The following is a 21666-nucleotide window of genomic DNA, read 5'->3' as shown; positions in this document are numbered from 1 at the left end:
TATGGATTGATTTGAGAGTTCTCATTTAATGTTCTATGACATTTACATAGATAAAAGTAATGTTAATTGTCCTATCTTATACAATATGTGTCTGAAATAATGGTTGGTTGGTGACATGGTACTGAGCCACATGAATACCACTAAAGGAGCCAAAGGGCATCTGTCACAAGAGAGTCTGACAGTATATAAGGTATAAGAAGCTAAATGATCATGGGGGAGGTTATGAAATGTAATTGAATGACAGATGGTTTTATATTTAATTATATAGCAATTAGGAAACAATGGAGTTTATTGACCAGGGAGCCGGAATAGTCATACCTTCACTTTAAAACTGTCAGGTTGATGATTGAGTGGACTATGAATTAGGAAAGATTTATGCCAAGCAGATCATCAGTTGGTCATAGAAATAGACCAGGGTAACTTTGTGTTTGGAGAGAAGGGGACACAGAAAAGAGATGTTATGATGAAAAAGACAGGAATTGGCCTCAAATTGGATTCATGTGAGTTTGAGAGATGAAAGGTGGAAGATGCTAAACTTCAGTGGCTTTTTCTTGTTCAAATCTTCTTACACTTCATTTCCCTGCTCTCACTCTATGAACCAGCTGCAAAGATCATTTTTTTGTGTCATTCTACACAATTATCTCCTGACTCCATTCCTCTGTGGTACCTGTTACACACAGGTGGATTCTTATCTTTCCTCCAATTTGCCTCTTTCTATGCCTGGATTTCTTCATAACTCAGCTACAATCCAGTCTAGCTCAAAAGCCCTGAGCTGCTCCCCACACCTCTAATGACTTCCCCTTTGGAATGATCATCCTCCCTTATTCTCTATATATCTTTGCTTCTTATTATCATAGATGTATGTTCTCTTTTATAAAGATCTAGAAATGAATGTAAGCAATGGGGAGCATGGCTCTTCAAAGATGAAGGTGTACTAAAGAAGGCTGAAATAAGGGTGAGGAAAGGAGAGAAGATGGAAGAGGAGAGCATGGGAGGGAATTTCTTTCTTCAACTCTCAGTCTCTGAACACAGTTGCATAGGTGGGCTCTCTGAGTGTCATCATGCGTTCACTTTTCCTCTTATTCAACATGTTTACATCCAACCCAGCGTAGGTCACTCCCTGAATGTCTCCAGCCATGGGGACCTGAAAGAGAAATGTGATTGACTCTGAAGTAGGATTTATTACATTTATTTGTGTGACATAAAAGCCATGACAGCCTCTCTGGTAAAGTCTATGTATGCATTCTCAATCTCATGCCATTAACTTATATGAAATGAACTACGTAAAATTACAAAGGAAGGAATGGTAGTGAAGTATCAGAATTGCAATATTTAAGAAATAATTCCAGTAAGTTAAGGGATGGCCAGTTCTGAGGTCCAGTATTGGGTAAGTGGAAAAAATGTAAGAAGAGGCTCAATTTGGGGTCTAGACCTTGTTGGGAAAAATTAGGGTCAAAGATGAAACTGGCTCCTCCAAGATGGGGCCATCTCACCAATGGTCACCTTAATCTCTCTTTGGTTACTTCTTTATCTAAAGTAAAAGGAAGTTTCCATTATTCCCACAGCTCCTAGGCCAGGACTCCTCTCCATGATCCCCTCCCTCTGATTTATTATCATATCCCTTCCCCAATTTACTTACTCAGAGCTTCCTCTCTGAGACCCTCAGGCTGTTGGGACAGGCAGGTACTCAAAGGAAGATAAGGGCAACAAAGACCCCTGTGGTAGGGAGAAAGGGAGAAAATAAGAAAGGGGGTTAAAGTTGACCCTAGAAGGTATTGTGACTACCCTTTCCTCACTAGAAACTGTGTTCATTGTGGAGACTTATGGGTTACCATGGGAAGAAACATTCAGAATGAAGAGCCGAGTCGCCTTACCTCCTAGGACTGTCTCCTTACAAAGAGCCTGTTGATATGGACAGGGAAAGGGAAGACACAAAGTCAAGGAGGAAATGGAGGCCCATCCTTCCCCATCTCTAATTGTTAAGATATGAAGAAGTTAAGTCTATCTCACCATTAGAGATGGATCCTTGGCAGAGGAAGGCCAGCAAGAGAAGGCAGAGGAGGAGGAGGACAAAGGAAACATGGCTGAGAGTGATAATGAGGGTATTATTGGGCATCGAACCTGGAATGGGGGAGAAAAGAGAATTTCCATAAATCACTGGCCTGATGGGACAGTCTTCTTGCCTTGAAATTGCCCTTTTATTTTCTTCTTGTTTCCCTCAAATGTCACCCATCACAGGGCAACTAGTTGCCACACTGTAAAGAGTACTAACCCTGGAATCAGGAGGACCTGAGTTTAAATGTGACCCCAGACACTTAAAAGTTACCTATCTGTGTAACCTTGGGAAAGTCACTTAATTTCTTTGACTTGTAAAAATGAATAAAAATGAATTACCCATCACCACTGGCATTCCACAAATTGACACAAATACTGCTCAGAGTGGGTTTATTCCTTGGAATTAGGGTTAGAAAAACCAGAAACCAAGATGGGGATATGTGTGTCAGAGGATTGTATAGGGGAAGACCCCCTATATCAGATCACCCCCATGGTCTCTGTGGGCCTGGGATTGAGAACAGTGTCAACATGTCTGTGGTCACTTATCCAATGTCTCTTGGACAGACACATGGCCTTGGTTTCATTCCTTGTTGGAACTGAGGGAAGGAGTAGGCATTGGCCCCCTCCAAAGGGTCCTGGGGACTTATTCCTCTTACCTCTCACTATATCCTGCTCAGGGTCACTGGGCTGTGTCCAGAGACTGCCACTGCTATTGGACAGGTAGTAACAGCTGTAATTCACAGAGTGCTTTGGGGTCACCTGAGTCAGGAAGAACTGGACTCCATCCTGAGGGGTCTCCAAGCTGGGCAGGATTTTCTCATCTCCCTCCTGGTTCAGAACAAAGCTATGTCTCCATGAGGGCCTCCAGAGCAGGAGGGAGACATTAGCCCCTGAAGCCATCTTTGGACTAGGCCAGTCTGAAGTGGAAGGCTTGGGGAGTGAATCTGGAAATTCAAACAGAAGGCTGGGTTTTCAAGGGTAATTCACTGGTAATAATAATGAGGGGGCAGAGAAAAGAGAAATGGGAAGTCCTTGAAAGACTCTCTGGTAATCTGCTCTCCCTTCCTCTGGCTCCTTGGCCATTCCTTGTCCGAAGTGACCTTCTGTGGAAAGGCAAGGAGGCTAAACCTTGGATGTTCTTTGGTCCCCACCCAGAAATGGGGAGTGGGGTTTCTTTCTTTCCTTGCGCTTTGGCTTAAAGAAGTACCTGTGCTGTCTCATCCTTCCACCTTTGTTTTCCTTTTCCTTAGGGACCCTCAGCCCTTGTCCCAAGGGTACTTTGTGATAGTTCAAAGAGTCTAGAATCACATGCCTTCTAAGGTTTGAGTCTCAATCCTTTCTGTTTTTGGGACCTAGACACACCTTCACTTGTCACCTGCCTCCCTGTTGGACAACTGGTGTGGAGTCATCCTTTCATAGAAAACACAGCTGTAGTTCCCAGTATCCTGGGCCCTCAGAGGGAAGAGTGGAAAGTCAATTGAGATGCCCCCTAGACTCTGACTCTGAAGGGGCTGAGGGGTCCCCACTTTCAGCAGAGAGAAGGCTACATCATTGAAGGGGCTCTGAAAGGGCAGCCAGCACTGAAGAGTCACATGTGTCCCCAGTTCTACCATGAGACCTGGGAGGGATGAGAGCGAAGGCCTGGGCAGAGAACCCATGAGAGAAAGAAGATGGGGTTGGGAGTCAGGACACCTGAGTCAAGTCCTGGCTCTGTCTCTGAGTACTTGGTCCATTCACTGGCCAGGTGAATGAACTCCAGATTGGTTGTTCAGTTATTTATCAACCATGACCCAGTCTTCATGACTCCATCTGAGATTTTCTTGGCAGAGATGCTAAGGGGGTTGGACTAACTCATTTTACAGATGAAGAAACTGAAACAGACAAGGTTAAGTGACTTGTCTAAGGTCACAGAGCTAATAAAGGTCTGAGGCCAGATTTGAACTTGGGAATTTATCTTCCTCATTCCAGGTCCAGCCCTGAGCACTATGGCATCCACAGCTGCCCATTTACAGAGCTGCTCTGTTCTGTAAATGAGGGGTCAGGCCAGGAGATCTCTGGTACCTTTTTATCTGTAGCTACCCAGGAATCAAAGGAGAATTTTATATTTCAGGGAGCCCATCTGGCTATGTTCTGATGACTCCCTGAAAGTCAGAAAAGATCCTGGCCCCTCTTCATTTGTACCCTCACAGACAGCCCCAGAGCTCAACCTAAACCAGGACCCAGATCTTTGTTCAGGGGAGAGAGAAGACTCAGGTTTATCACCAGGTTCTGTCACTCACATGTCGTGTGACCCTGGACAAGTCCATTCTCTCTGTGCCTCACTTTGCTCATTGGTAATGGGAGGTGTTGACTTTAAGAACCTCCAAGAACTCTTCCTAATCTGAATCTCTATGACTCTGTTCCTCATCCCTACCTCATCCCCACCCCCACCTTTGTTCCTAGGATTCTGGATAAGAATAGAAATGTCTCATATTTTCTCAAACCCCAGGATCCTGTGAGCTCCCAAGTCATTCTTGGCTGTACAGAGCCCATGCTACTCTCTGTGAAACCTCATCAAGGTAGAGAGCAAAGGGTCATACTCAGAGGTATTATGGAGCCCCCACCCCCCTCACCTGGCACCACTAGCTCCAGGGCATCACTGGGCTCTGATCCTCCACCAGACCTTCTCCTTTCCCTGTAAGCACAGCTGTTAGCTCCCAGTGTCCTCAGGTCCCACAGATGAGAGGAGGAAGCTGGTCCAGAGATCTGTTGAGGTCTGGTGCTATAAGGGCTTCTGGGTCCTGGCCTTCCTCAGAGTGAAAGTCACCTCTCCAAGGGACAGCTTGGGCCTTGAGCACCAGAGAGTGATGTTGGTCCCTGGAGCCATCACAAGGCCAGGTTGGGCCATGAGAGTGGGCTTGGGAAAGGGTCCTGAGGAGAAAAGGGGGGCCAGAGGTTAAGGTCAGATGTCATTTCTAGGTGCCTTGCCCCAACCCTTTAATGAGAGGGGAAAGAGCAGTTTTTTCATCTGTTCCTCACATTCTTGTTTGGTTGTTTTTGAGCTGGGAACACCCCCCACTATCCTGGAGACAAAGGTTTAGTCCATATAATACAGTACAGGTTTCTAGAGTCTTCCAACCTTCTCCCCCAAACCCTCCCAGAAGAATTCTCAGAATTTTGTGTGGTCCCCATGACTCTCTGATCCCTTTGTGGGGTGATGGAATTGGGGCCTTGAGGGGTCTTATCCCCAGTCACCAGATACAGTCAGTTCCAGGGTCTTGTTGGGATGTGACCCCCTGTGGGGGGTTGTTTTCTTGTAGTAAATACAGCTGTAGCTCCCAGAGTCTTCAGTCCTCACAGACAGAAGTGAGAAAACAGCCCTGGTCCATCCAGGGCTCCGTAGCTTCAAGGGGTTCCAGCTCTTGGCCTCCAGGAGGGAGAAGTTGTAGTTCTGGGAGGAGAACTGGGGTGGGATTTGGCATGAGATGGAAAAGCCTGTCCTTGGAGATATTATTTTATGAGATGAAGGTGAAATGGAGGGTGGGGGGAAGATTTCTGTGAAAGGAAGAAGGAAGAGATTCAGAGCCCTGGGCTCTCAGCGTAATCCCCTCCAATCATCCCCTGAAAGAGAGCTGAGAAGGGGGTGGGTGGACTGAGGGGCCTTGACCAGGCCCCTTTACCCAGTCCTATTAGTCTGTTCATGGTTAGCTAAGGGGGTTTCTGGGCCACCCTCAGACATATGCTCTGGCTAGGAAGGCTGTGAGAACAGAGAGTGAAGGGAGAAGAGAGGGACATAGGCAGAAGTCGGCCTCCCCCACCTGCCTATTTCCTCAGCAGCTCCAAGGGCCCAGCTCTGCCCTACAGCCTGGACCTGCTAAGTCAAGAAATGGTCCTAATATTCATCCCTGGCTCATTCAGACTTGCCTCTTTGCTTTTCTCTCTCTCTCTTTTTTTTTTTTTTTTTTTGCAAGGCAATGGGATAAGGTAAGTAGCCCAAGGTCAAACAGTTAGGTAACTATTAAGGGTATGAGGGAGGATTTGAACTCAGGCTCTCCAGCCACCTAACTGTCTCCAGACCTTTCTCTTAAACCTTGAGGTTGACAAAACTCTGTCCTTTTAATAATGCAGTGACTAGGGGATTAAACAGAAACCCACATTACCACTCCAGTCTCACCCACCTCCTCACCCTCCGCTGTGGTGCCAGATCCCTGACCTACCACCCCCTTCATAGCCCACAGTGTAGCCAGAGCAGAGCTGGCACAGATGGCAAAGATGGCACAGCTGGCAGAGCTGGGGGTGTCCTTGGCTGGGTGGGGGCTGGGAGAGGAGGACAGGGGCTCCCTCAGAGTCACTCTCTGAGGAATTTGCCTTTATCCAATTCTACCCTCTCTGATCAACACACCTATAAGGTGCTTCCTCAGAAGCAATGGGGGAACCCCAAGGTTTAGAGAAGGCTCTCCCCTGCTGCCTTCAGGGAGTTCACTGTCCCAGAGATCACAGTAGTGTGAGTTAAGAAAATTCATTTTATAACCCAGCCCATAAGCCTCATGACGCAGAAGAAGAACCCAAGGTTCACAGTATGTAGGGTCGAGGTCCAGAGTTACACAGCCAGGACCTTGGGGGGAGGCAGGTGTTGTGCCTCCTTTCTGGGCTCCCAATCTCAGACTCTGTCCCCCTTCAGCAGGCCACCTCCTAACACTGAGCAGACAGATGGCAGCCTGGTGTCACAGAAGTTGCCTTTGTTGCTAGAAGTGGCACAAGGTAGAGGGAGAGGAATGAGGGGAGACCCAACTGGGTAGGTTGGATGTGGCCACTTTGGACCTGAGAGAAGACAGAAAAGTTGATCTAGATCAAGTTTTCTCAGTAAGAGACTGTGTTGCCCTTCTCCCCAAGACTGCTGGGAATCCTCTGGGAGAGGAGTGGTCGGGGCTCCTGATTGGGTCACCAGGGGACACTGATCAGACAAGGAAAGAACCCTTGATTTGAGGTTGGGAGTCAGGGGTCCAAATTTTGATTGTGATGGTTTAGAATTTGTTGATTGGCTCAGGGCCCCTTCCCCCTTTCCAGGCCTCAGTTTCCCCATCTCTTAAGTTCACATCATGGTCCATGTACTCTCCTTCTCACAGGGTTTTGGAAAGTTTCAAAGCCCAAAATGTGAACTTCGGAAGCAGCCCTGAGAAGGTGGGGGTGACAAGAGGAAGCAGATAGTCAAGCTTGAGGGTCTGCCCTTCTTTGTTGTTGATTCGCTATCAAAAGATTTGAAGCTCATCCCTCAGAACTGGCCTCCTCTCTACCAGGGATGGTTGTATATACCAGCACTCCTCACTTGTCATCACCACCAGGGCCAGAGGATCACTGAGCTCTGACCAATAGGACCCTTTCCTACAACAGCAGTGATAGCTTCTCACATCTTTCTGGTCATCCACCCTCCTAAGCACAAACTCAGCCAGACCCCAGGATGATTTCTTCTCCTCTCTGAACTTTCCATCCATCAATAATTGGAATCTGTCAGTCCCCAGCTGGCCCTGGCACCTGAGAGTCACACCTTCTCCCTTGAGAACCACAAGACCCAGGACAGCCCAGAGGGTGGGTCTGGGAAGGAAGTCTGAAAAAGAAAATGATCCTAGATTATAAAGATTTCCCTATGTCTCCTTCACCACCAGATTCTGCAGCCCCTCCCAGAGTCACCCCATCTATCCACTGCATGGTTTCTCATTCCAAAAAAATAAAATACAATGGGATCATGGGGCTGGACTCACCCATCTTTGTCTGAATCACCCAGTCCAGACACAGACCTGTGAAAGATATTCAGGTTCTCAGGAGCTCCCCTTCATCCCATGTCTACCTTATCCTCAGCTCTCACCAATGTCCCTGAACCTCTAAAGCTGCCTGGGTCAGAATACGAATAAAGAGCCCCTTGAGCAGAAACTGGGATCCTACCATGCACATAGAGGGTATGTGTCCTCCTTAGGTTTCTGCTATCTTCTTTAGCACCAGTCAGTCAAGCACCTTGTCTCTTCCTCCCCATAGTAATGGCCTTGGAGACTCACCAATGGAGAGCAGGTAAGTGACTGTGGGTCCCCTCGTGGATCATCAGTTCTGACCTGGGCTGTCCAGACTCAACTGTGCAGAGGGGAAGAGGTAGGAGGACAGGAGGCTGGCCCAGGATGTGGTGGCTGGCCCTGCTGCCTTACACGTCCAAAACCCAGGCCTCACAATTTCTGCTCTTATAGATATGAAAGGACCATTGTTCTTCAAGGTTTAATTCTGAGGGGATCAGAGTGACTTAATGTTAGTGTATCCTCCAGGGACCAGGAGCTCCTTTGGGTAGCTAGTACTGAAGACCACCAGGACCAAAATACTGAGACTTACTTATAAGTGACTGGGCCTCCCCATGAAGAGCCTTACTCTGAATAGAACATAACTGGTCAGAAAGGTGAGATTCCAAGGCTCCAGAAGATTGCATCTCAGAAACACTATTCAGCTGGTTGAGGGGGTTCAATGGATGGGCTGACTTATTTACTGTTTTATTAGGGTGAATGACAACAATTATCCATGTGACCCATTAACCATTGCAAAAGGTGTGGCACATGTTGTCTCATTGGATCTTTGCATAACATAGGAAGTAGATTCTATACATTCAACTTTTTTCAGATGAGGAAACTGATGTAGACAGAGGTCAAATGACTTGTTTGGGTTCACATAGCTAGTGAGTTTGTAAGACATGTATGTGGTGGTTTTTCTGACTTCAAATCTGTTAAATTCATAAATATGACACCCAATCTTGTAGGAACTTGTTTTTTCTAACCACCAACTCATTAAATGGCCATGTGACTGCATTATCTGGCAGCCCCCTTTTAGCCTCAGAATGGCCAGACATAGAGTTGGCTGCTCTGATGACTTTTTCTCCATGCCTTGTATCCATCCTGAAAAAAAGGTGCACCTTGACCAAAACCTCTCAGCAGCCCCACAGGACCACAGTTTCCAATTTGGAGCTGTCTTGGGCATCACCATTCAATAATTCCCCTGATTTAGAAGCCCATGAGGTAGACAGCTTCCCAACCAGAAAAGAACCAGTTCAAACTCAGTGATCATTGACTTAATTACAACTACAAGATCCTGCTCTATTCTAGGTATTGGGAGTGAAAAGAGAGGACAAAAATGTATTTCAGTACAAAAGATTTATGCTTAATAACTCCTTTTGGGGAAATCATAGCTCTGCCTTCAGGGGAATTTTAATAATGATGGAACACAGCTTCCAGAAGACACAAGAGGAAAATTAGGGGAGCCTGGGACACAAGAGGAAGTGAAGTTAAAGCCATTAGGTGTGATGGGAAAGAATCTGTGGATTAGACAATTTTGGCCTGGACAATCCATGATTGTTAAGCCTAAATGGCAGCTGTGACTAGTAGTTAGTTCGACCTTCAATTCAATCATATAGAAGATGGGATTCATTGTCACTGTGTTTGTCAGAAAAGGAAGAAGAGAGTGCTCTATGAGGCCAAGTCAGAAGGTCACTGGTTCTGTTTGATGCACAATCTCTCCTAAATCATTATTAAGTAATGAATCTGGATAAGACTCTGAGTAAACTGCTGAGGAACCAAAGAGATAAAATGTCTTATGGAGCTTCCATTCTCAGATGAGACAGACATATGCACAGGTGGATGCTTGTGCAGAATAAATAGAAAATAAATATATTCACGTAGGTAAATAGAAAATCCTGTGGGAGGGAATCCAGGAGAAGCTGGGCTATTAGGAAAGACTTTATCTTGGAGATGATGTGTGGGCAGAGTCTTCAGTGAATGGGGGGATTTTGTGAAGCAAAAGCAAGGGTGGATGGCATTACAGATATGACAGGTAGTCTAAAGAAATTTATCTCTATGTAGATGCTGATGTGTGTGCAGACTTTCATTCAAATATAAACTTTCACACTTCAGTGAAAATAATACCCTCAGTACAATCTAGTGGTTTTAGTGAATGGAAAACTTGAGATGTAAATAATGTGATGTGACATTTTCCAAAATGCTGCTGAGATCATCCCCTACATTAGGAGAAGTGATGCCAAGGACATAGACTGATAATGCTCCTGGGCCACGCCTATAGGAGAGTCCCTCCAGATGACTGGTTCAGTGGTGAGTATGTTCTTGTAGGAAAACCTTGCAAGACTTGGAGAAAACCCCATGCTTCAATGATCTGAATGATCATAGATTTTATATATATACTGCAGAATGGATTTCCCTGATGATCTCTTCTTATCCATTCATTTCATAGGTCAAAAAAATAGAAGCCTTGGAAATTTTAGTGACAGACTCAATGTTAGAAAAAGGAAGACTATTCCATATGAAGATAAGGTTCAGTCTTGAGATATATGTATGCCACTTTATAGAAGACTAGGGAATAGCATGAATATCTTTATTTTTAAAATGAGGGGTTTTTTTTAGGTTTTTGCAAGGCAAATGGGGTTAAGTGGCTCACCCAAGGCCACACAGCTACGTCATTATTAAGTGTCTGAGACCGGATTTGAACCCAGGTACTCCTGACTCCAAGGCGGGTTCTTTATCCACTACGCCACCTAGCTGCCCCCTAAAATGAGTTTTTATTCATATTTTTGAGTTTTTACACATTCAGAATTTCTTCCAGTATACCTTTGGTACTTTGTCTTCTTCCTAGCACATCTTTCCATAATACTAACAATAATGTAAAGGGGAAAAAATAGAATTCGAAGAGGAAAATTATCAAAGTTAGTTACCAGATTATAGAATGCTGATAATATATGCTAAGTATCAAATTTATGGAGTTTCCTATTGCAGAAGAAAAGGATACCTGTGTCTTCTCATTTTCTAATTTTGTCTTAATTTGTTTTTTCATTTATGAACTTGGGGAAAGGATAAAGACTCTGAGGATTAAATTCATTGAATAATAAATCTGTAAATAGCACAGAAGCATAACCAAGAAAGGAGAGTAAAGACTATTCTGAATTCCTCACTATCACAAGAAAATTTAGGAATTATAACTAATGCAGGGAGTGTCATTTGGGGGAAGAGGATTCTCCTGTTAAAATAGTTCAAGAGTCCTCATCAATATGTGCCCATACTAGCATTTGATATCAAATTATCAGATTAAAGATAATTAGCTTTCTGAAAAGTCTATTTATTCAGGTCAAAGAGTAAGAATATTTGGCATAACACCCCCCAAACATCTTTGACAAACTCTCTCAGCAGTAAACACAGAATCCAATGAAAAGTGGTTTCAATATCAGAGTCAATGAAAGCCTAGGTAGCAAAAACCCTTCTTATCTCAAGAAGAATACATTTAGAGTTCTTTTTAAATATTTATCTTACGTCTTTTCTTCCTACATCCTTTAAAATTTCTAATGCTGTATTTCCTCAGTGTGTCTCAAGGAATCCTAGGCTATTTGTGATCCCTATCCCCTATTAATAGTATGACAAGAACACTGCTAGGAAGCCAACAAAAATGTCCAAATCTATTAGTAATGAGTCATAGAGTCAATGGTAAGAGGAATACATTATTATCAAAGCATGAAGGAATGAGCAATACTCATCATATTTTAGAAAAAAACTACAGAAAATGAAATTTTCAAGTGATAAACTAAAAAACCTGAATATCTACAGAGGAATGGCATACACCTCAATTACTTAGCTGAGCTTTAAAGAGAGGAGAAATACAGTAGGATCAAAGCAAGGAAGAAAAAGGAAGTGCTATAGGATGAGGAAAAATGGAGCTAGTTAAGAAGTGGACTGGATTCAAATAAATTTAGGTGAAATAAATGAAGATTCATGATTCTGTATCTCCTTTAGAAGAGGTTAAAAATGGTAAGGGAAAATACATAAAATATGAACCTCAATCTCAGAATTTAAGTGGGAAGGTAGTAACATTTTAAGACAATGAAGAAAATGACTGAATCCATAAGCAAAATACTCACACTTTTCTGTTTGGAAATAACATTTTACAGTGGATAGAGCATCGGCCCTGGAGTCAGGAGGACCTGAGTTCAAATCTAGATAAAGATACTTAATAGTTGTGTGACCCCACTGCCTTGCAAAAATTTAAAAAAAAAGAAATAACACATTAAAAATTTTCACAAAAAAATGAGAGGATGAAAAACCAGGAGCTTCTATTATGCTGAAAGAAATATTAAGAAGCAACTTTTTAAACTAAAAAAATATTTAAAATAAAACTCAAACCTCAAATAAAATCTTTAAAAATAAAAATAAAAAATAAAATAACAAGGAAATTATATTATATTATATTAAAAGAAGCTCATAGACAACATATCAAATTATATTTTCCAAATGTCTTAATGTCTGAATTCATAAAGAAATCCTAATTGATCCACAAGAATATATGGACAATACCAAAACAATGCCAGGATATTTTACTATCTCTTTTTTTTTTTGCAAGGCAATGGGGTTAAATGGCTTGCCCAGGGCCACACAACTAGGTGATTAAGTGTCTGAAGCCGGATTTGAACTCAGGTACTCCTGACTCCAGGGCCAATGCTCTATCCACTGCACTACCTAGCCCCCAAATTACATTTTTTTTTATATTATGAGACTGGAAAATATAAATTGATTCAGGGTTTACAAAGAAAAGACAGACTCAAATTTAGACTCTTAACAATGAAATCCTAAATGACAAGATATCAGTGAACAATTCAAAGAAATAATAATTGCACAAAAGATGATTAGAATACATACCAAATTTACTAGAATACAACTAAACCAGTTGATGTATAAGATTACAGTTCAAGTTTCACCACAGATATAATCTGAGATAGAACACAGTCACAATGGCATGAGATGGATCAGGATGGGTCAGAAGTTTTGTCTCAGAATTTTTGTCATCACTTTGGCAAAAAGAGGTTGTTGTCTCCATCTTACCACTTTTCTGGGTAATTTTGAGAAACAAGCAAACAGGGACAAGTCTTTCTCTCTTCTAATGAGTTTACATTCATCTCTCCTGATATCAGTACAATTTTCTATCATTATGTAGCTTCTGTTTTCACATACTATATAGTGTTATTAAAGCTAAGGATCCACTAGGAAGACAGACTTTACCATACAGATGAGCCTGTCTTCTGAGAATAAATGAATTCTTTATAAAATTATCTCATATCATGGATTAATTGAATGATAGGAGTACCTAATAGAGTTCCTTTGAAATATTTATCTTATGTATCTTTGTGTGAGCTTATCTCAACTTGGTGGCCTGCCAGGGTCAGAAAAGTAAATACCATTGTCAGCATGTGTTTTCTACATGGGTGCCTTACTATCATTTAACTCTATCTCTGGTTTTGATATCATGTAAGTTTCAATTTATGGAATAAAGCCGGTATATCCATAATATATCATAATAGAAAAGATGATTGTACATAAAACTTCAAGTCTACTATGAAGAACATGCTATTACTTTTCATGATACAACAAAATTATGTACTTTTCTTTTTTCCCTTCTCTCCTCTTCTCCTCATCTAAGAGATAGCTACCATTAGAAGCAATAATAATATTTGTCCTTCATTTCTGAAGAAGACCACAACACCAGGGAGGTGATGTCATGAAAAGCACATGAATTGGATGTGAGTGAGGGGGGTACTGTGCTATTACCAGTCTCACTTTCTCCTCCAGAGCCAACTGGGTTGAATTAGGACAATTGGAAATGTCCCTGGATGTGAGGCAATCAGGACTAAGTGCCTGAAGTCACACAGCTCGTAGAAGTCAAGTGTCTGGGGCTGGATTCAAACTCCTGTCCTCCTGACTCTAAGGTCACTGCTCCATCCACTGAACCACCTAACAGCCCTATATACCATTAGAAACAGTTTTGTATGTGTATGTATATATCCATATTTATGGATATATACACACATTTGTATGTGTATATGTAAAATATTCTATACATACTTCTATTTTCAGTTCTTTCTCTTGATAGAGATAACTTTTTCCTTCACATGGTTTTTTTGTAGTTAATTTGGGTATTTATAACGGACAAAATAAATAGTTGCTCTAAGTCATTTTTATAAAAATATTACTGTTATTTTATACAATATTCTCTTGATTCTGCTCCTATTTTGTTCCTCATCTCAAAGTGTTTGTGTGACAGTATTCCTAAGGAATGAAAGGGAAATGCTTTGTAATTACTGTTCCTGCCATATCATCTGAAAAAAATTCCTATTCTTTGAATTTATTTTTTCCTAATAGTTAACTGTTAGGGGAAAGCACATCCATGGGAACTGACATAGTGAGACCTGCATTGATGACTGAGCGGACAGTGGAGTGGAGTAAGAAAGAATGGTATAGTAACAGATCATTGCAAAGTGTGAGGTGAGCTCCAGGATTGAGTGATTAGAGAAAAGGAGCATATAGAAGAGATATTAGGAAGACATCTTATATACAACTTTCTTTTTGTGCTCTTTTGGACATTGGAAAATATAGGACTTGCAGCAGACTAGATACAAGGGATGAGTTTCAGGAATAAGTAGAGAGGTGAAGAGTCCTTGTATCTCTCTCCTTTTCAAATCTTCTTGTACCTCATTTCTCTCCACTCACTCTATGGACCAGTTACAAAACCTGATTATTTTTGTCTTTATGCACAGTAGTCTCCTAAATCCATGACTCAGTGTTACCTCTCACCCATACCAGGAATGCTATGTTTTCTTTCATCTGCTTCTTGGTATACTGAGATTTCCTCAATCCCAGCTCCAAACTAGTCTAATTCAGAAGACTTTAGCTCATCCCTACAACTGCTAGTGACTTCCTCTTTGAAACAGTTACCCTGCTTCTACTCATAATGTATATTCTAAGTCTCTCTTTATCATATAATAAATGCACTTATTCTACACAAATTTAGAAATGGATAATCCCAGGAGTCATCGTGACTCCTCAATGAAGTACACCTGGAGAAGATGCAAAAATGGGGAATCAATTATTCATCTGGTCTGATAATAATCTTGATGTTCACTAATACACTGGGCATCTTCTATGAAATTCTACATTTTCATTGATATGGACATTAGTAACCCCACGTTTATTTTGAAATGTGTTTTCTCTTGAACCTCATTTTCTATTTATTTGAATTAATTTTATATTAATTCCAAAGCACATATTTTAAAGCTGGTTATCAATGTGAAGTTTTTTTTTAAATTTCAATGATTTATTTATTTATTTTCACATTAGTATAATAATCTGGTTGTGAAAGTAAACATAAACCCACCTCCCCCAATAAGACTGAGAAACTTGAAGAGAAATGAAGTGAGAGGAAAAATAAATTGTACTTCAGGTAACATTGACTCCCTCTCTGGAATGGGTTTCATTCTTTACCATAAATCCTACAGAGAAGTTGCTTCAACATTTTTTATCCACAGTTGCTATTGTTAATGGTATTTCCCTCCACTCTATTTCTTCCCACTCCCATTTATTCTATTCTCTCTCTCCTTTCACCCTGCCTCTGCTCAGAAATGTGTTGTATCAAATTGCCATCTCCCAGATCTTCTGTCTTTTTTATCACTTACACATCCCTCTCCTCCTGTCCCCCTTCCCCCATCCCTTCCCTCTCATTTTTCCACTAGGGTAGGATAGTTTTCTATTCCCTATTGAGAGTGTATGTTATTTTCTCTCTAAGCCATTTCTGATGAGAATGAAGGTTCTCTCACCTTCCTCCCTTCCACTCCAGTTCATAAGCTTTTTCTTAACTCTTTTATGTGAACTAGCTGAGCCCATTCTGCCTCTCCTTTCCCTTTTTCCCAACATTTTCCTTTTTCAACCATTGACTCCATCTTTTCAATATATTATGCCTTCATATTCAGTTCCCTTCTCTACCTTGTCTCTATATGTTCCTTCTAACTGCTCCTCTGAATCAGAAGGTTCATATGAGTTATAAGTATCTTCTTCCCAGGGAAGAAAACATGCAGTTCAATATCATTAAATCCAATATAATTAATCCTTGCCATCCACCATCTCTATGTTTCACCAAGTCCAGGACTTGAATATCAAACTTTCTGTTCAGCTCTGGTTGTTTCAACAGGAAAACATGAAAGTTCCATGTTTCATTGAGTGTTTATCATTTCCCATGAAACAGAACGTTCAGTTTTGTAGGGTAGTTGATTATAAATTATAATCCAAACTCTTTTGCCTTCTAGAACATCATATTCTAACCCCTAAGAGCCCTTAATGTGGATGCAGCCAAATACTGTATAGTCCTGAATGCCACCACTTCGTATTTGAATTGTTACTTTCTCGCTGCTTATAGTATTTTCTCTTCAACTTGGGAGTTCTGGAATTTGGCTATAATGAGAGATTTTTGGGGGTGGGGAAATATCCTTCAGGAGGCTATCAGTAGATTTCCTCAATTTCTATTTTACACTCTTCTTCTAGGACCTCAGGGAAATTTTCCTGGAGAATTTCTCTAAAAACGAAGTCTAGATTTTTTTCCAGTTCATGATTTACAGGTACTCCAATAAATTTTAAATTATCTATCCTGAAGAATATTGCAAGCATAAAAAAGGACAAAACTCAAATATAAAGGAAACAATATCAAACTCATAGAGGGACTATCAGCCTCAACACTGAAGGATTGGAAGACCTGGTGTAGTATATTTCAGAAAACAAAGGACCTCAGATGACAACCCAGAATATACTAACCTGCAAAATGTAGCATATACTGCAAGGGAAAGAGGTGAATGTTGAATGAAATAGAGGACTTTCAGAATTTCCTGAAACAAAGACCACAATGCACAGAGAATTCAATTGCCAAATATACAACTCAAAAGTTGCATTAAAAAGGTAAATGAAAAGGGGAAGGAAAAACAAAACAAAGCAAATATAACAGTTTTAATTTTTTAGAAATTTATTTCTCTTGGGACAATTGAAGTGTAGAATAAAATTGAAGAGAATGAAACTAAAGGATATGGATATAATTGGGTCTTATCTCTCAATAGAAGAGGATCAAGATGACATCATTATGTTTGAGACAAAAAGCCCTTAAGTCTTAACTTTAAACTTGTGTCTCATTATCCTTTGACTCACTTTAAGCACATGATGCTGAACACCTTGTCTAATGAAGGCATCATAAACTGTGAGGAGCTGAGTCCGTGTGTCTGTGACTTGGAATCATTTGTAAAGTTCTCAGGTGAGACCTCCAGAGCCTCCCAGTACTTAGAGATCTTAAAGATTTTTGCAGTTAATTAGATCAGGGTTTGATTTAACCTGTGCTTCCCTTAACAAGGGATTAAATACCCTGGTGTGGGGGGTGGGGTATAGTGTGAAAGAAAATAGACCTGGCAGGAGGGACACAAATAGGTCAAGAAATGATATGACTTGCTTATCATGCAATCAGATGATCAAACTATGATTGATAATACCTAATTAATAATATTAGAGCAAAAAATAAAAGAAAAAGAAGAGTCATAAAGAGTTATAATTTTAGAGGGAAAGAAGGAAGAATGTGAATGCTGAGTAAATTCTATTCAATCGATTTAGCCCAGCGAGGGGATAGTTATATTACTACTTGGGTTTCAAAATCTAACATAATCTACAGGGAAAGGGGGAGGGTGATAGGGAAAGAGAAAGATAAGGGAAGAAGGGATTGATAAAATGAAAGGGAAGGTATAAGTGAAAATAAACTGAAAAAAAATTTTAAAAACAAAAATCAGGGATGGCTAGGTGGCGCAGTGGATAGAGCACTGGTTCTGGAGTCAGGAGTATCTGAGTTCAAATCTGGCCTCAGACACTAAATATTTACCTAACTGTGTGGCCTTGGGCAAGCCACATAGCCCTATTTGCCTTGCAAAAAATACTAAAAAAAATCAAATGGGAAAGGTAGTAAAATTTTGCTGAGGATAAGTAAGAGAAAAGTAAAGATAAAAATATAAATAGAGTAAGATAAGTTGAAGGGAAATACAGCATTAGTAATCCTAACTGTAAATATGCATGGGATATACTGACCCATGAAATGGAAACAGCAGAATGGATTAAAAGCCAGAAACCAAAAATATGTTGTTTACAAGAGACACATTTGAAGTAGAGAGAGAAAGATACACAGGTTAAAGGGAAAAGGTTGGAGCAAAATATATTGTGCCTCAGCTGAGGTAAAAAATAAAATAAAACCTGGGGTAGTTATCCTAATCTCAGATAAAGTAAAAACAAAAATAAATTTCATTAAAAGGTGTAAAGAAGGAAGCTACATCTTCTTAAAAGGCATCATTGGTAATGAAGCTCTATCATTACTAAACATGTATGAACCTAGTAGTATAGCATCCAGATTCCTAGAGGAAAAGCTGATGAATTACAAGGGGACATAGAAAGGAAAACTTTAATTATGGGAGATCTCAATACCCTTCTCTCAGAACTAGATAAATCTAACAACAAAATAAACAAGAAGGAAGTTAAGAAGGTGAATAAAATCTTAGAAAACTGAGATATAATATAACTCTGGAGAAAATATAATACCTTTTTTTCTTGGCAGTACATGGTAACTACATAAAAATTGACCATGCACTACAGCACAAAATTGAATCAAATAATGAAATGCAGAAAGCCAGAAATAATAAACTTTCTGACCATCATGCAAAAAATTGGGTGTAAAAAAGGGTCAGGGAAAGATAAATCAAGAACTAATTGGAAATTAAATGGCTTAATCTTAATAATGGGTGGATCAAACAGCAAATAATAGAAATAATCAATAATGATATCCAAGAAAATTATAATTACAAGATATCATTTCAAAATTTAAGGGTTGCAGCCAAGGCAGTATTGAGGGGAAGCTTTATATCTCTAAATGCCTATATGAATGAAATAGAGAATATGAGATCCATGAATTCTGTAGGCAACTAAAAAAGCTTAAAAAAAGAAAAAATAACACATCCCCAATTAAATACCAAATTAGTAATTCTGAAAATCAAGGGAGAGATTAATAAAATTGGAAGAAATTAAAACATCATAAATAAAACTAAGATTTGGTTTTATGAAAGCCAATAAAATAGACAAACCAAAGCAACCAAATTACCTGTATCAAAAATGAAAGAGTGAACTAACCACCAATAAGGAGGAAATCAAAGAAATAATTCTAAGCTATTTTGCCAAACTGTGTGGCAATAAATTGGATAACTTCAGTGAGATGGATGAATATTTACAAAAATACAAACTGCCCAGATAACACAAAAGGAAATAAATTACTTAAATAACCCTATTTCAAAAAAATAAATTGAAGAAACCATCCATAAAACCCCTTTAAAAAGTCTAAATGTTTAGGTGGATTTATACATGAATACTAACAAACATTTAAGGAACAATTAAGTCCTATTCTACATGAACTTATTTTAAAAAATAGGAGAGGAAGGAGTTCTGCCAAACTCCTTTTATGACACCAACATGGTGCTGATATACTCAACCAAAAAGAATCAAAACAAAGAAAATTAAAAATAAATCTCCCTAATGAATATTGTTGCAAAAATCTAAAATAAAATTTTAGCAATGAGATTACAGCATTTTATTACCAAGATCACACACCATGATCAGGTTTGATATATATATATATATATATATATATATATATATATATATATATATATATATATATATACATATATACATATATATGTATCAGGTAGGCAGAGATGGTTCAACATTAGGAAAGCACTCAACTTAATTAAACATTTCAATAGCAAAACCAACAGAAATCATATGACTATCTCAATAGAAGCTGAAAAAACTTTGATAAAATACCACATCCATTCCTACAAAAAATATAGAAATAGAGTTTTCCTAAAAATAATAAATAGTATCTATTTAAAACCATCAAGAAATATTAGATATGCTGGGAATATACTTTTAGCATTTCCAGTAAAATCAGGGGTGAAACAAGGATGCTCACTATAACCATTACTATTCAATATAGTATTATAAATGCTAGCAATAGCAATAAGGGAAGAAAAAGAAATTGATGGAATCACAATTGACAATGAGAAAGCAAAACTTTGATTCTATAGATGATATGATAGTACACCTAGAAAACCCTAGAAAAACATCTCAAAATCTCCTTGAAACAATTAACAAATTCATCAAAGTAGCAGGATATAAAATAAACCCACATAAATCATCGGCATTTCTATATATGAACAACAAAGACCAAGAGGAAAAGATAGAATGAGAAATTCCACTTAAAATAACTATAGACAACATGAAATATTTGGGAATCTCCCTCCCAAGACAAACCCATAAACTGCATGACCAAAATTATAAAGCACACCTCACCAGAATAAAGTCAGATCTAAAGAATTAGAAAAAATGTCAAATGCTCATGGCTATGTTGAACTAATATTATAAAATGACAATTCTACTGAAATTAAATTACTTTTTTCTGTGACATACCTTTTAAACTACTAAATAACTACTTAAGAGAGCTATAAAATATAATAACAAAATTTATCTGAAGAAATAAAAAGGCAGAAATAGCAAAGGAACTGATGAAAAAAATGTAAAGGAAGGTGGCCTCGCTCTATCAGATCTAGAAGTGGCAGTCACCAAAACTACCTGGTACTAGTTAAAGAAATAGAATAATGGATCAGTGGATTAAGACAGATTCAAAACAAACTGCAGTAAATGAATACAGTAATCCACTATTTGACAAACCCAAAGACATCAGTAGCTGGGATAAGAACTCACTGAGGAAAATTGGAAACTAGCATGGCAAAACTAGGCATAGATCCACATCTCATACTCTGGGCCAAAATATTTCACAATGGGTACAGGATTTAGACATAAAGAGTTGATATTATAGATAAATGAATAGAAAAAGAAATACTCTATCTCTCAGATCCATGAAAAGGGGTTAAATTTATGACCAATCAAGAATTAGGGCACATTATGAACTGGAAAATGAATGGTTTTGACTGTTTTAAATTAAAAGGAATTTTCACTAATAAAATCAATGCTGTCAAATTTAGAAGGAAAGCAGAAAGTTGGGAAACAATCTTTCAAATAGGAGTCTATTAAAAATCTCATTTCCAAAATTATAATTTAAAGAATTACATCAAATTTATAAGATCACAAGTCATTCCCCAATTGATAAATGGTCAAAGGATATGAACCGACAGTTTTCAAATGAAGAAGTTAAAGCTATATATATAATCATATGAAAAAATGTACCAAATTATTATTGATTAGAGAAATTCAAAATAAAAGAACTATGAGGAATCACCTCAAAGCTGTCAGATTGGCCAAAATGAGAAAAAGGGAAAACGATCAAAGTTGGAGAGGTTGTGAGAAGATTGGTACATTGATTCATTGCTAGTGGAGTTGTGAATGGATACAACCTTCATTTGAAAGCTGTCGGTTCATATCCTTTGACCATTTATCTATTGGGGAATGACTTTTGACCTTATAAATTTGATGCTGTTCTCTTTATATTTTAGAAATGAGGCCTTTATCAGAACTCCTGGTTGTGAATATTGTTTCCCAGCTTTCTGTTTTCCTTCTAATTTTAGCAGCATTGATTGTATGAGTGCAAAAACTTTTTAATTTACTATAGTCAAAATCATCTATTTTGCACTTTCTAATGTGCTCCATTTCTTGTTTGGTCATAAATTTTCCTCATTTCTATAGATTTTATAGATAGAATATT

General features: G+C 39.3%; 1 protein-coding gene across 1 annotated transcript; it reads right to left on the bottom strand.

The window, feature by feature from the left end:
- Window positions 1–1015: 1015 nt before the first annotated feature.
- On the bottom strand, window positions 1016–7797 carry LOC141509185 (immunoglobulin superfamily member 1-like). Its single transcript, XM_074218522.1, has 8 exons — window positions 7794–7797; window positions 7348–7639; window positions 6190–6351; window positions 4772–4965; window positions 3431–3673; window positions 2712–2999; window positions 2011–2121; window positions 1016–1167 (listed from the first exon to the last, which is right to left on the bottom strand). The coding sequence occupies exons 1-8, from the start codon at window positions 7795–7797 to the stop codon at window positions 1016–1018; spliced, it is 1446 nt and encodes a 481-aa protein (XP_074074623.1).
- Between the last annotated feature and the right edge of the window lie 13869 nt (window positions 7798–21666).

The sequence above is a fragment of the Macrotis lagotis genome, chromosome 1, assembly GCF_037893015.1.
Source record: "Macrotis lagotis isolate mMagLag1 chromosome 1, bilby.v1.9.chrom.fasta, whole genome shotgun sequence".
NCBI classification, from domain to species: Eukaryota; Metazoa; Chordata; class Mammalia; order Peramelemorphia; family Peramelidae; genus Macrotis; species Macrotis lagotis.
The sequence above is the reverse complement of the archived record's forward strand: the minus strand, read 5'-3'. Positions and strand labels throughout refer to the sequence as shown.